Genomic DNA, 12,500 nt, shown 5'->3' on the forward strand with positions numbered 1-12,500 from the left:
AGAATATAAATCATTAATAATTGAATATACTCTGAGGACACTGATAATGTTGAAGAAACCAAGGTGCAGTGCTTACACAGAACTAGTAAGGAGTAGGGCTGAGAAATTAGCTCTTTATGGCCAGCCAAATTGGTCAGCGGATTAAAGTGCCTGCAAGCAGGCACAGGGGCTGGGGGTTGTCTTGAGGTAGTGTCTCCCTATGCAGTTGAGCCTGGCCTTCAGCTCACGTTGCAGTCCAGGCTGGTCTTAGACGCACAATGATCCTCCTGCCTCAGCCTCCTGAGTGACACAAGCTGCTAGGGTGGTCTTCCCCTCGTCGTGCTGGTGCTTCCACTGATGCTGCCTTGCTGAATTTTCATTAAACCACATGCATGTTTTATACCGTCCCTTACATGTGTCCTATTTTGCAAGGGGAAGAGACTTCAGAAGCTTAGCCCCATAAACAGATTCTTCTCAGGTTCTTTGTCATGCTAGTACAGATTATCTCATACTATAATTTGCTCACATAAATATTTAATTGTATATTTTTAAATCACTTTAAGCAGGATAACTTAACTTTGGTATTTGATTTAAGTTAATGTTGATATGCCCAGTACCCATAGACATTCAGAAAGGAAGGAAGTCTCCACAAGGCTTTTTGTTGATTTGGTTTGGTTTTTGAGACAGGGTCTACTGTGTAGTTCAGGTGGGTCTCAGACTCCTGTCTCAGCCTCACAAGTATTATGACAGGTGTGCCCAGCTGCCCCACCTGGCTTTTGATTAGGGAAATTTTTATGAATGACTCACAAAGGTGAATCTACCAAAGCACAAGCCTTTTAGGCCGGATGTTGTGGTCGCTAGACTTGCCCTATTTATTTCCCCACTGAACTTTTTGTTTGGTTGGTTGGGGGTTGGTTGTTCTGTGGCACTGAGCTACCTCCCTCACCATCCTACCCCTTTTCACTAAATTGCCTGGGCTGGACTGCAACTTGTGATCTTCTTGCCTCTGCCTCCCAGAGTGCTGGTATTAGTGGTGTGTGCCACCATATCTGGCCACCTGACTGTACTTTGATCGGCTTATCCTTTTCTTCGTTTAAAGGGGACCACTGTGTGCACAGCCAGTTGCCTTCAGCTTCATAAGCGAGCAGAGAGGATTGCGTCGGTTCTGGGTGACAAAGGACACCTAAATGCAGGAGACAATGTGGTATTGCTCTACCCACCTGGTAAGTATCTGGTTATTGGTAGACTAGACTCTTCCACATACATGGCAGAGGACAGAATTCAGGGCAACATCAGCAACCACAGAAACAGTGCACTCCCGGCACCAAGAGTGCCAACCCAAGGGTTAAGATGTAGTGCCTCTGAGCCTCGCATGTGATGGATCTGCTAGAATCAGATCTGCTATCTTTACATTTCCATTGTCAGATCTTGGCACCAAAGGCACCCAGGAAATACTGAGTACATGAGTGAATAAATGAATACCTAAACTCTCTGACTTTGGAGCACCCTCGGAACAGGTGCTCTGAAGCTGGGCACAGGGGCTCTCACCTCTGAAGCTCAGACCCATTGATACAGTGACACTGACAAGTCCAGTTGCTTTTTCTGTACAGCCTTCTAGATATTTAACAAAATTCAGGCTTCCCTATGTAGGTTTCCTTGAGTTTTGCAGTTACTTTTTTGTAAGTAAACATCAGTTAATAACATTAACTTACCTTCAAGGGTCTGTCAAGTTTACTTATGATTTCTTCTTTGCTATATATTCTTGGCTTCTCCTTGTGTTTTTTGTGTTGTCGTCCATCCTCACCACCCCCCCACCCCCCCACCCCCCAAACCGGGAATTGAACTGAGGCCCCTGCGCTTGCCAGGGAAACGCTTATTCCACTGAGCCATCTCCCCAGCCCCTCCCTGTACTTTTAAGTTGTTTTATATGCTTCATCTTCAATCTCTTAATTTTTAAAATTTATTCTGCTAGTATCTTGTTCAATTGTGGTCTACATAACTTGTGTGGCTTGATTTCATAAACTGGTTTTAGAAGATCTACATTTAGTTTCTTAGAGATATTGGAAAGGTGGTTGTTTTGTTTGTTTTTGTTTGTGGTTTCTTTTGGGGGGGGGGTTGTTAAGACAAGATCTTGCTATCTATGTAGCTGGGGCTGGCCTTGAGCTCACAACACAGTTTAAGGCTGCTAGTCTCCAACTCACAGAAATCCTCCTGCCTCCCAAGTGCTGGGATCACAGGTGTGTGGCACTACACCCAACTTTTTAGTGACACTAGCGGTTAAGTGATTTGACCATGCCCTCTTGTCTTACAGGCATCGAGTTGATTGCTGCATTCTATGGCTGCCTGTACGCAGGGTGTATTCCTGTGACTGTCAGACCACCTCATGCTCAGAACCTTACTGCCACTTTGCCTACTGTCCGTATGATTGTTGATGTAAGTACCAACTGTACCTTGCTTTGTCCTTATCTCATGAAGCCCAGATTCAAACAACTAAGGATCCTTAATAATTTTCCAGTTTTGTTAAGAAGTTTTGCTCTGTATGGTGGCATATATTTATAATCCCACTCAAGAGGCTGAGGCAAAAAGATCATCAGGAATTTAAGACCAACCTGGACTACATAGTGAGAGCCTGTCTCAGACTACTTCCTTCCCAAGTGAAATTTTTGCTGGGCATGGTGGCAGATGTCTGTAATCCCAGCACTTAAGGCAGTTGAGGTAGGAGGATAGTGTATTAGTTACTCTTCTCTCCTTGCTGGGACAAATACCTGACACTGAATATGAGGGAAGGAAAGGTTTATTTAGCTCACTGTTACTGGAGGTTTCAAGACACTGGAGGAGAGGCTGGAGTGCTGCTGTGTCCAGGAGGACCCTCTCTACCTCTCTCAGAAAGCACAGGCTAGCCAGTTTAACAGTTTGCACCCCTCAGGCTGTGCCCCTCAAGCCACTCATTTTTCCTCCAGCCACATTTGCCTCATAATTTACATAAGGCTTTGGAGGGACAACTAGATACAAACCATAACAGATAGCAAGTTTGAGCTTGGAGCGGACAATTTAGCAAAACCTTGTCTCACACCTTGACCAGGTGTGGTGGCAGACACCTGTAATCCTGGCACTCAGGAGGTTGAAGCAGGAGGATTAATACAAGCTTGAGATCAGCCTGGGCCTCATAGTGAACTCAGAATCAGCCTGAGCTGCAGACTGAGGCCTTGTCTCAAAAAAAAGAATGGGAATAGGGCTGGCAGCAAGGTGAGTACAGAGACCCTTAGGACTGCAAAAAGAAAAATCTCAAATTTTTTCTCATGAAACCTCTCTCCTGTTCTTTAATGTGGCCAGTGACCATTGTTATTCAGTAAAAGAACTAAAAATAAGTAATTATTAGCAAGATAGGGAATTGTGGATATGAATCATGAGCACTAGAGAAGGTAAAGCCATCATGAATAATTCTCCGTAAAACTTTTCCACTCCTTCATAAAACGTGTTATTGGTCTGATACTTTCCTATACAGTTAGCTCAGTAATTTCACACACCAAACTCTGAATTCTCCCCAGTGGTCAGGTCACTTCTATCTTAGTTTTGTAAAGGTAGTTGGTGTAGCATTAAAAGATGTCCAGGTCTGGTGTGTGGCACATGCATTTTAATCCCAGCATTCTGGGAGGCTGAAGCATGAGGAACATAGGTTTGAGCCCAGCCTGGGCCACTTAGTGATTTAGTGACTTTGTCTAAAAAAATAAACTGGGGGGAGCAGAGACATACCTCAGTAGAATAGGCGCTTGCCTGGCAAGTGCAGGGTCCTGAGTTCAATCCCCAGTACCGCAAACAAACGAACAAACTGGGAATATAGCTCAGTATGAATGCCTGAGTTTAATCTCTACTACTGCAAAAGAAAAGGATGTCTGGGGCTTGGAGGATATAGCTCAGTAGTAAAGCATTGGTCCATCCAGCATGTACAAGTCCCTCCATTTGATCCTCAGCACATCAAGAAAAAAGAAAAGTCATCCAAATTTTATTCTGGAGTATGTGATACAAAGTTGTTTTGTTTTTTTTTTTAACCAGTTTTAAGGATTGAAATTAAATACATTTGAATTGTATCATGTCCTCATGTGCATTAAAATACAAGGCAGTGTTGCCCTGTGCGCTGAAAGGTTATAAAATCCTAATTAATGTTTGCCTCTCTGAGAATTAATGCTCTGTCAACAGCATAAAAATCATGTTCATCAAAAAAAAAATTTTTTTACACAGTTTAATTTAGCAGAATGCCTTTGTTGTAGCCTAGAAAATTGGCCAGAAAATCAGGGGGAGGAGCTTCTTTTGTTGATTTGCCTTTCCGGCCACATCCATGTCCTTTGAGCACCTTGGAGCTCAGGCTGTGCCACCTCCATACACAAGACCAGCATGGGTGGCTCCATGTGTGCTCATCTCACTCCCCTCATTCCCTGATTGTACAAAAGTCCTTGTTGTATTCTGGGCTGGAGGAAATCTGGGTATCTATACTGAGAGTATAACTAAATTATTTGAGAACCACTATTTTAACTATAACTTGTTGCTTGGGAAAAAATCCATTATTCCAAGAGAATTAAGTGTTACACACAGCAGTAAAACTGCCAAGGCCAACACTAGCTCTGGTCTTTAAAAAGTTAATAGTATTTTGTCGGTATCGTGTGTAAGTTGATTTTAATAAGAGCTCCTTACTGCTATCTGTCTGATTTCCAGGTCAGCAAAGCAGCCTGTATTCTCACCACTCAGACCCTAATGCGGTTGCTAAGGTCCCGGGAGGCTGCTGCAGCTGTGGATGTGAAAACCTGGCCAACCATCATCGATACAGGTGAGAGGAAGCAACGTTTCCCCAGAGCTGTTGCACAAGCTAGAACATTCGCCACCTGGGATCTTATACATTCTTATGCCAGATACATTTGTTCAGCTTTTATGTTGAAACACATTCCATCTGCAAAGGCAGAGAAAACCTGGCAAACTGCAAAGTTGATCCTTGTGTTTTTAATCCAGTCTGTGAGTCAGTTGTTTTAATTAGAGAATTAAGACAATTTACATCCAGAGTTCTTATAGAAAGGAATGTATTGGGCCAGCCAGATAGCTCAGCGGACCAAAGTGCCTGCTTAGGCAGAGACCAGCGGCTGGGATTCGATTCCCAGTGTGCCATGCTGCGCTGGCCCCACCTACAGAGCATGGTGGCGCGTGCCTTTAAGCCCAGCACTTGGGGGGCTAAAAGCAGGAGAATCACTACAAGTCCAATCTATGTAATGAGACACTGTAAACCCTGTATTTATTTATTTATTTTTTTTTGGTCACTGAAAATTTATTTATTAAGAAGCAAATTAGTAATAGAAAATTTTCATTAATACATTGTACATTGTTATCTTCTTAGTGATTATCCATAGTACAAGAAGCAGAGAGGATATCCTGTCCAATTACTATTAGTACAAATCTTCCTTCTCATTGAATTAAGCGAAAGTAGCTGTATATCTATCCTAACTATTCTGTATATACAAATACAAAATGGTCCTTCCTTTGTATCCCCTTTTATGTTTATTCCTGTCAGAGATGGGTATTCCATTGGCATCTAAATACTATAGGTGCATGAATTCAGCAAAACAATTCAACACAATCCAGCAGTCCACAATAGTAGTGGGTTATCCACAGAAGTTGTTGACTAGAGCCTTTTACAGCTCAGCATATTAATATGGCTTTACTTGTTTTTACACTTTTCTGCTGGATGGTTAAGACCAAGACAAAGCAAGACCTGTATAACAAGAAATGTAACTTTTGTTTCTGATAAGGTCAGTCAAGTGCCCTCAGGATTTATCCTGTAATCCTGTACCACAGTTTACAGATCCTTTGTCAGTGTCAGCCATGTGGATGAGTCACAGCCATTGCTTGACCAATTAGCTCTCTGTGAAAGCCTGAGAGAAAGTTTTATCTCCAGGTGACTCTCCTTAGGCACACTATACATCATCGATCACGTTCCTCTGTGGCTCCATAATCTCCTTGATCAGAAAATTTGGGGCACGACTGAGTTACATGATGTTACAGTACAGGTTTTCCTATGTCCTCAATCTTCACTGATCTTGAAAGGCTAGGGCCCAAACATTGACTGACGCTGCAGCCCTTCCTTTTCTCCAATTTTTGATCTGCAAACTTAGGTTGTTAACCCTCCAGAAGGTAGCTTATTATTACCAAACAATACAGAATTTATTTATTTATTTATTTATTTATTTATTTATTTGCGGAACTGGGGATTGAACTCAGGCCCTTGTGCTTGCCAGGGAAGCACTTATTCTACTGAGCCATCTCCCCTATTTATTTATTTTTTTGCAGAACTGGGGATTGAACTCAGGCCCTTGCACTTGCCAGGGAAGTGCTTTATTCCACTGAGCCATCTCCCTAGACCCCAACCCACTGGGTTTAAATCATCATCCATAATGCAGATATGGGGTCAGAACTTTGTACTGTTAACACAACTAAGTTATTTTTTAAGAGTGTTGATGGTTTCACACTAAGTAGTTTGTATATTACATCTTTATTACATACTTGAATTTTTCAGCTGCTTGATAGAATAAGTCATCTGCTGTCATGCAAACCAGTTTCTTCCCCCATATTCCTCAGAAATTAAAGAACTAGAATAATGGCATACCAGCCCCACTCCTGGGTGTGCTGAGCTGGCCACTGACTCTGGGCATGGTGGCGCACACCTGTAATCCCAGCACTGGGGAGGCTGAAAAGAGGAAGATCACTATGAGTCTGAGTGTGACACATTTAAAAAAAATTTTTTAAAGAACTAAAATAAGCAAATCCTCCTTTTCTTTAAAATTTAGTAAACTGGAAATATTCTGACAATATACTATTGGTAAGTCTTTCAAGGTGACTTGTTCATTTGGTAATTTTTATGAATGTTATTAGGCCATTACTGATGGCTTTTTAAAAATGCCATTTCTAGTCATCTTGAGGAGTGGGTACATACAAAATATAACTTGTTTCCTTCTCCCCTCCCTTTCTCCTCTAATTTTCTTTTTCTTCGCTCTCATTCTTGTTGATATTAACTTTAGCTTCTGTTCATGGTTCGTAATGTTTCTTCTGTGAGGTCTTTAGGTTTCTGTACATGGCATATCTTCATTCTACTTCTTTTTCCCATCTCTTCACCCCTTGACCTTGATCTCTTGGACCCATTCCCATCTTATTATTATGCTTTAATTTACTTAACTCCAGTTTATACTTTTCTGCTTCTTCAAGGGCTCTATTCAAGCGAACTTCTGTAGCATTCTGAGTGGTGGTAGCCTTTTTTTGTAGTTGTCTTTTATTTTCTAGTTCCTTTTTATTGTATTCACATATAACATTATCCAGTTCCTCCTGCATAACGTGGAGTTTGGCCTTTAGAAATCTGATCTGTGCCTTTGTTCCAATATCTTTACTAACACCAGAGAAAATCTCATCATCTGAATGTTGAGGTAAGCCTTCTTCCTCCAGCTGCCCTTCAATTTTGCTAATTGTCTTTGCAAGAGAAAAGTCTGAGAAATCCTCTGGAATGGCAACATCACTGGCAGTTTGCATATTGCAATATTTCAATGTAACCCTTGCACTTGCCTCCCTCCCTTCCTTTGTGGACTGCAGCTTGTTCTGCACTCGGCTTACAGGACCAGTGTTTTTGTTCTTCAGTATTGCTTCCTCAGCTTGTTGAATAAGATCAGCTGTTTTTGCTTCTAATTCTGCATTTAAACGCTTGTATTCTTGCTCCTGGGCGAGAAGATCCAGCGACAGGAGTGGTGTCCCTGGGGCAGTGCGTCTCCTAAAGCCAAAACTTTGACTCGCCATCTTCCGCGATGCAGTTACCCCACCCTGTATTTAATGTAAATACATTAAAAAGAAAAAAGGACTTAATTCCTGTCAGATTATTTTTCTAATGCTTGATTCTAATTCTCAGTAGCTTATCGACTCTTCCCCCTTTAAAAAAAAATTTCCATTTTATTTATTTATTTATTTATTTTTATGTTTTAGGGAAGTGTCTACAGGGTGTTCAGAATCTCACTACTAAATCAGAATCATAGTGATGTGCCTGTTTACAGCCTCCGAAGAGTTGGAATTACAGGCACACATGGCCACACCCAGTCTTAAAAAAAAAAAAGATAAAACAAAATTTCAGAACAAGATAATAGAGTAACAATAGTTAATGCATTGCATATTGTTACTTTAAATTAGTTACTCAGGGATATAGCTCAGCAGCACAAGAACCTGACTGGCAAGCATAATAGTTCTGAGTTCAATATCCAGTACCAAAGAATTTATTTATTTATTTATTTATTGCTCAGAGTATTACCAAAAAAATATTTTTTTATTTATTGCTCAGAATACATGATATCAGCATTTAATTGTCCAAACAGTATCTGCACAAAACTTTCTTTTCACTGAACTAAGAGAAATTAGTAGTAAACTATCTTTTTATATATATTTTTTCTTTTCTCCATTCTCCCATCCCAAAATTTCGCTTTTTTTTTTTTTTTTTTTTTTTTGCGGAACCGGGGATTGAACTCAGGCCCTTACCCTTGCCAGGGAAGCGCTTATTCCACTGAGCCATCTCGCCGGCCCCCTGGGCTTTTTTTTATTGGTAGGTTTTTAATTATATCTTCAATTTCATTGATTGATACTGGGTTATTTAGGATATCTTACATTTCTTGATTCAGCTTTAGTAATTCATATATATCAAGGAATCTGTTCAGTTCTACATTGTCCATCTTATTAGAATACAAGTTTTCAAAGTAAGTATAGATGATCTGCAGGATTTCTGTGGGGACTGTTACGATTTCACTCTTTTCATTCCTGATTATGTAGATTTGTGTTTTTCTTTTCTTTTTGATAAGGTTGGATAAGAGTTTGTCACTATTATTTAATTTTTTAAAGAACCAATTATTCAATTCATTGATTCTTTTTGTTTTGTTTTGGTTTGTTTTTTTAGTTTCCAGTGCATTAATTTCTGCCCTTAATCTTTATAATTTCCTCCCTTCTATTAGCTTTTGGTTTAGCCCACTCTTCTTTTTCTAGAAGTTTGAGGTTCAACATTAAGTTGTTTTCTGAGATTGCTGTTTTCTTGATGTGGGTATTCACTGCTATAAATTTCCCTCTTAGCACTACTTCCATTGTGGCCAACAAGTTCAGATGTATTGTATTGCTCTTATCGTTGTAATTGTAGAAAGTATCTAATTTCTTCCTTCAGCTGTGGCCCATTGATTTTTTTTCAGGAGGGTACTATTTAATTTCTATGTATGTATGAAGCTTTTGTGGTTTCTTTTGCCATTGATTTCCAGTTTTATTGCACTATGGTCTGATAATATGCATGGTATCATTTCAGTTCCTTTGCATTTACTTAAGCACATTCTTTGAGCTAGCATGTGGTCTATTTTAGAGAATGTCCCATGTGCAGCTTATAAGAATGTGTATTCTGTACCACATGCAGTGTTGGCCCCACCCCCCCTCCCCCAGCATAATGAATAGAAACAGGGCGTGGTGGTGCTGGCCTCTAAGCCCAGTGTTGGGAAGACTGGAAACAAGAGGATCCCCACAAATCCAAGCTGCATAGTGAGACCCCATACCAAATACATTAAAAAAAAAAAAAAAAATGTGTATTCTGATGTTGTGGGGTAGACATCTACTATAGACATCTCCTAAGTCTTATTTGTTCAAAAGTTTGATTCAGTTCTACCATTTTGTTGGGGGTTTTTAGTTTTGGGTTTTTTTGTCCAGTTGATCTGCCTTTGTGACAGTGAGGTATTGAGAGTCCCCAGTATAATTATATTAGTGCTTATTTGATATTTCATGCCCACTATTATTTGTTTTAGGCCAGAAATGTAGCTTAGAGGCAGAGCTCCTGCCTGGCAAGTGCAAGGTCTTCAGTTTGATTTCCAGCGTCAAAAAACAGACCAAGAAAAAAAAATTGTTTTACGTAGTTGAGTGCATTGGTATTTGTTGCATATATGTGATTGTTATCTCTTCCTCTTGGATTGTTCTCTTTATAAGGATGTAGTGACATCCTTTATCTCTCTTACTTAGCCTTTGCTTGCAATTTACATGGTCTGCAAGTAGACTCCTGCTTTTTCCTGGGTTCCTGTCACATGGAGTATTGCTTTCCATCCTTTGACTTTCAGTCTGTCAGCCTCTTTTTTAATTTAAATGTGTTTCTTGTATGCAGCATATTGTTGGATCTTGCTTCTTGATACATTCTGCCCATCTGTTTCTTTTGATTAGTGAATTGAGACCATTAACATTGATAGTTATAACTGACATGTATTGGCTTATCCTTGTCATGTTATTTTTCTGTTGTTGGTCCCCCCCCTTTTTTTTCTTTCTACCTCCCTGTGTTTAATTGTTTGCCTTAATTGCTATATTCATTCTTTTGGGGCTCATGGCATTCTCATCCTTGTTTCACTTTCTGGAATGTCTTTCAAAACATTTTAGAGTTCTAGTTTGGTGGTCGTAAATTTCCTCAGATATTTTTGTCATGGAAATATCTTATTTCTCCCTGTCTGGTTTTTGTTTTGTTTTGTTTTTGTTTTTTTTTGGGGGGGGGGTTGTTTTTTGGTTTTTGGTTTTTTTTTTTCTTCAGAACTGGGGATTGAACTCAGGCCCTTGAGTTTTCCAGGCAAGCGCTTATTCTACTGAACTATCTCCCCGGCCCCATTTCTCCCTCAGTCTTGAAAAGTAGTTTTGTGAGCTACATCAATCTGGATTGAAAGGGTTTTTTTTGTTGTTTTTTGGGGGTACTGGGGATTGAACTCAGGACGTTAGGCTTGCCCAGGCAGGCGCTTATGCCCTTGAGCTATCTCCCCAGCCCTGGATTGAAAGTTATTTTCTTTTGGAACTTAAAATACTTCACTCCCAGCTCTCTTTGAATTATTTCTTCTAAGAAGCCAGTTGTGATTCTGATGGACTTTCCTTTATAGGTAATTTGTTTCTTTTCCCCAATAGGGTTTAAGATTCTATTCCTTTGTTGAATTCCCCAAATCTTCCCCCTACCCTTCCCACTCCCCCCCCCCACTGGAAATTTCCTGAGTCTTGACTATAATTTGCATAGCAATGGAATTTTTTTTTATTATTGTGGCTAATTGGAACGCTATATTCCTCATTTAACTATATGTCAAATTCTTTTTTTCCTCTGCCATGGACTTTTATATCATTTGTGCTATCTCCTGCTTTTTCATGGGCTCCAATCAATCTTCAGTTCTTTGCTTCATCTAGCAGTTGCTGGATTAATTGTGTTCATGGTTCCTTGGTATTTTTAAGTAATCTTTGTTTTTGTAATCACTAACTGCAAGCCTGTCTTCTATATCTGAGATCCTGTCCTCATATTGGCTTAATCTGCTGCAGATACACTGAATGCAATTTTGGTTTTCCTGGAATTGCATCTTGCTTAAGTGTCTTATCATTTTCTTTTTCAGTTTAATTCTTGGGGTGATTCTTGTAAATTGCGTATGGTACGTTGCTTTATTACTGGTATTTAGAACCCCTAGGAAATAAATGTTTTCTTCTTTAAGGTGTTTTCCAGTTGTAGCTGGTTTTTGTATCTTGACTTTGTTGCAGTATTCTACCTCTTCAGTTTTGAGGGTGGGCAGGAAGCTGCTGCCTGCATGGCCCAGCCCCTGGTTCTTTGGCCCTGTGCCACAGTATTTTCTGTGATCTTTAGTCATAATCAACCTTGGAAAGACAAGAAAAACAGCTGTTTTGAACAGTTATGTCACTTTTGGCTGTAATGGTGCCATTAGCAATAACAACATCAAACATAGCTCAGAAAATGACAAACTGAGCTAAACATTAACTTGCCACCTTTAACTGTATGGACTAGATTTGTGGTTATCTAAAATCTAAAACCAGAAAAGTATATGCACCATATGAATCCTTAATATGTCAGTTTTGCCCTTGGGGCTTAAAATTTAAAATGGGGTTAGGAAAAACAAAATAAAATGGGGTTAGGGAGAAAATAGAGAGGTGGGAGAAGAGATTAGAAGTAAGGCTGGAGGACAAAGGGAGGTCACAGTAACTTTGGAAAACTATTGCAGAAGGCTGAAGGGAAAGCGAGAAGAAATAAAAGGAATGGAAGAGAACTACAACTGTAATGAGGCTAGATACCACATTTACACTCATGAAAACAAGATAAAGCGGGAGGGGGGCAAATACAGAACCAAAAAAATGAGAGAGGAGGAAGAAAAAAGTCCACTTCCACATATATCTCTGCTGTCACTGATAGACAATGATTGGAGACAGAGTCCTGATCCAGGTTTATTTATCCTAGTGGTATAGGGATTAATCTCAGTAAAACTGCATCTTCTGGCTGAGACCAGACTCATTTGGCCTGCAGCTTCTATGGTTCTGAGCCCAGCTGGGAACCGCTAGATGGAGCCCAAAGCTGCTCTGATTTCTCTCCAAGATGGCTCCCACCAGTGACTCTTGTGCGCTGGACAGCAGAGCCCTCAGCACTCACCACCAGCTAGTTGAGTCATTCTCATCCACTGTTCCCATCCACTGCT

General features: G+C 40.2%; 1 protein-coding gene across 4 annotated transcripts in view; it reads left to right on the forward strand.

Moving 5' to 3' along the window:
- The window catches only part of Dip2b (disco interacting protein 2 homolog B), a 255,045-nt gene that overhangs the window by 222,118 nt on the left and 20,427 nt on the right, over positions 1 to 12,500 (forward strand). For all 4 annotated transcript variants that reach the window (XM_004637809.2, XM_004637808.2, XM_023722670.1 and 1 more), the window contains 3 exons: positions 1,079 to 1,202; positions 2,291 to 2,412; positions 4,690 to 4,801. In XM_004637809.2, the coding sequence (XP_004637866.1) occupies positions 1,079 to 1,202; positions 2,291 to 2,412; positions 4,690 to 4,801 (358 nt within the window). The remainder of the gene's footprint in view (positions 1 to 1,078; positions 1,203 to 2,290; positions 2,413 to 4,689; positions 4,802 to 12,500) is intronic.

The sequence above is a fragment of the Octodon degus genome, unplaced genomic scaffold (assembly GCF_000260255.1).
Source record: "Octodon degus isolate 3935 unplaced genomic scaffold, OctDeg1.0 scaffold00093, whole genome shotgun sequence".
Lineage (NCBI taxonomy): Eukaryota > Metazoa > Chordata > Mammalia > Rodentia > Octodontidae > Octodon > Octodon degus.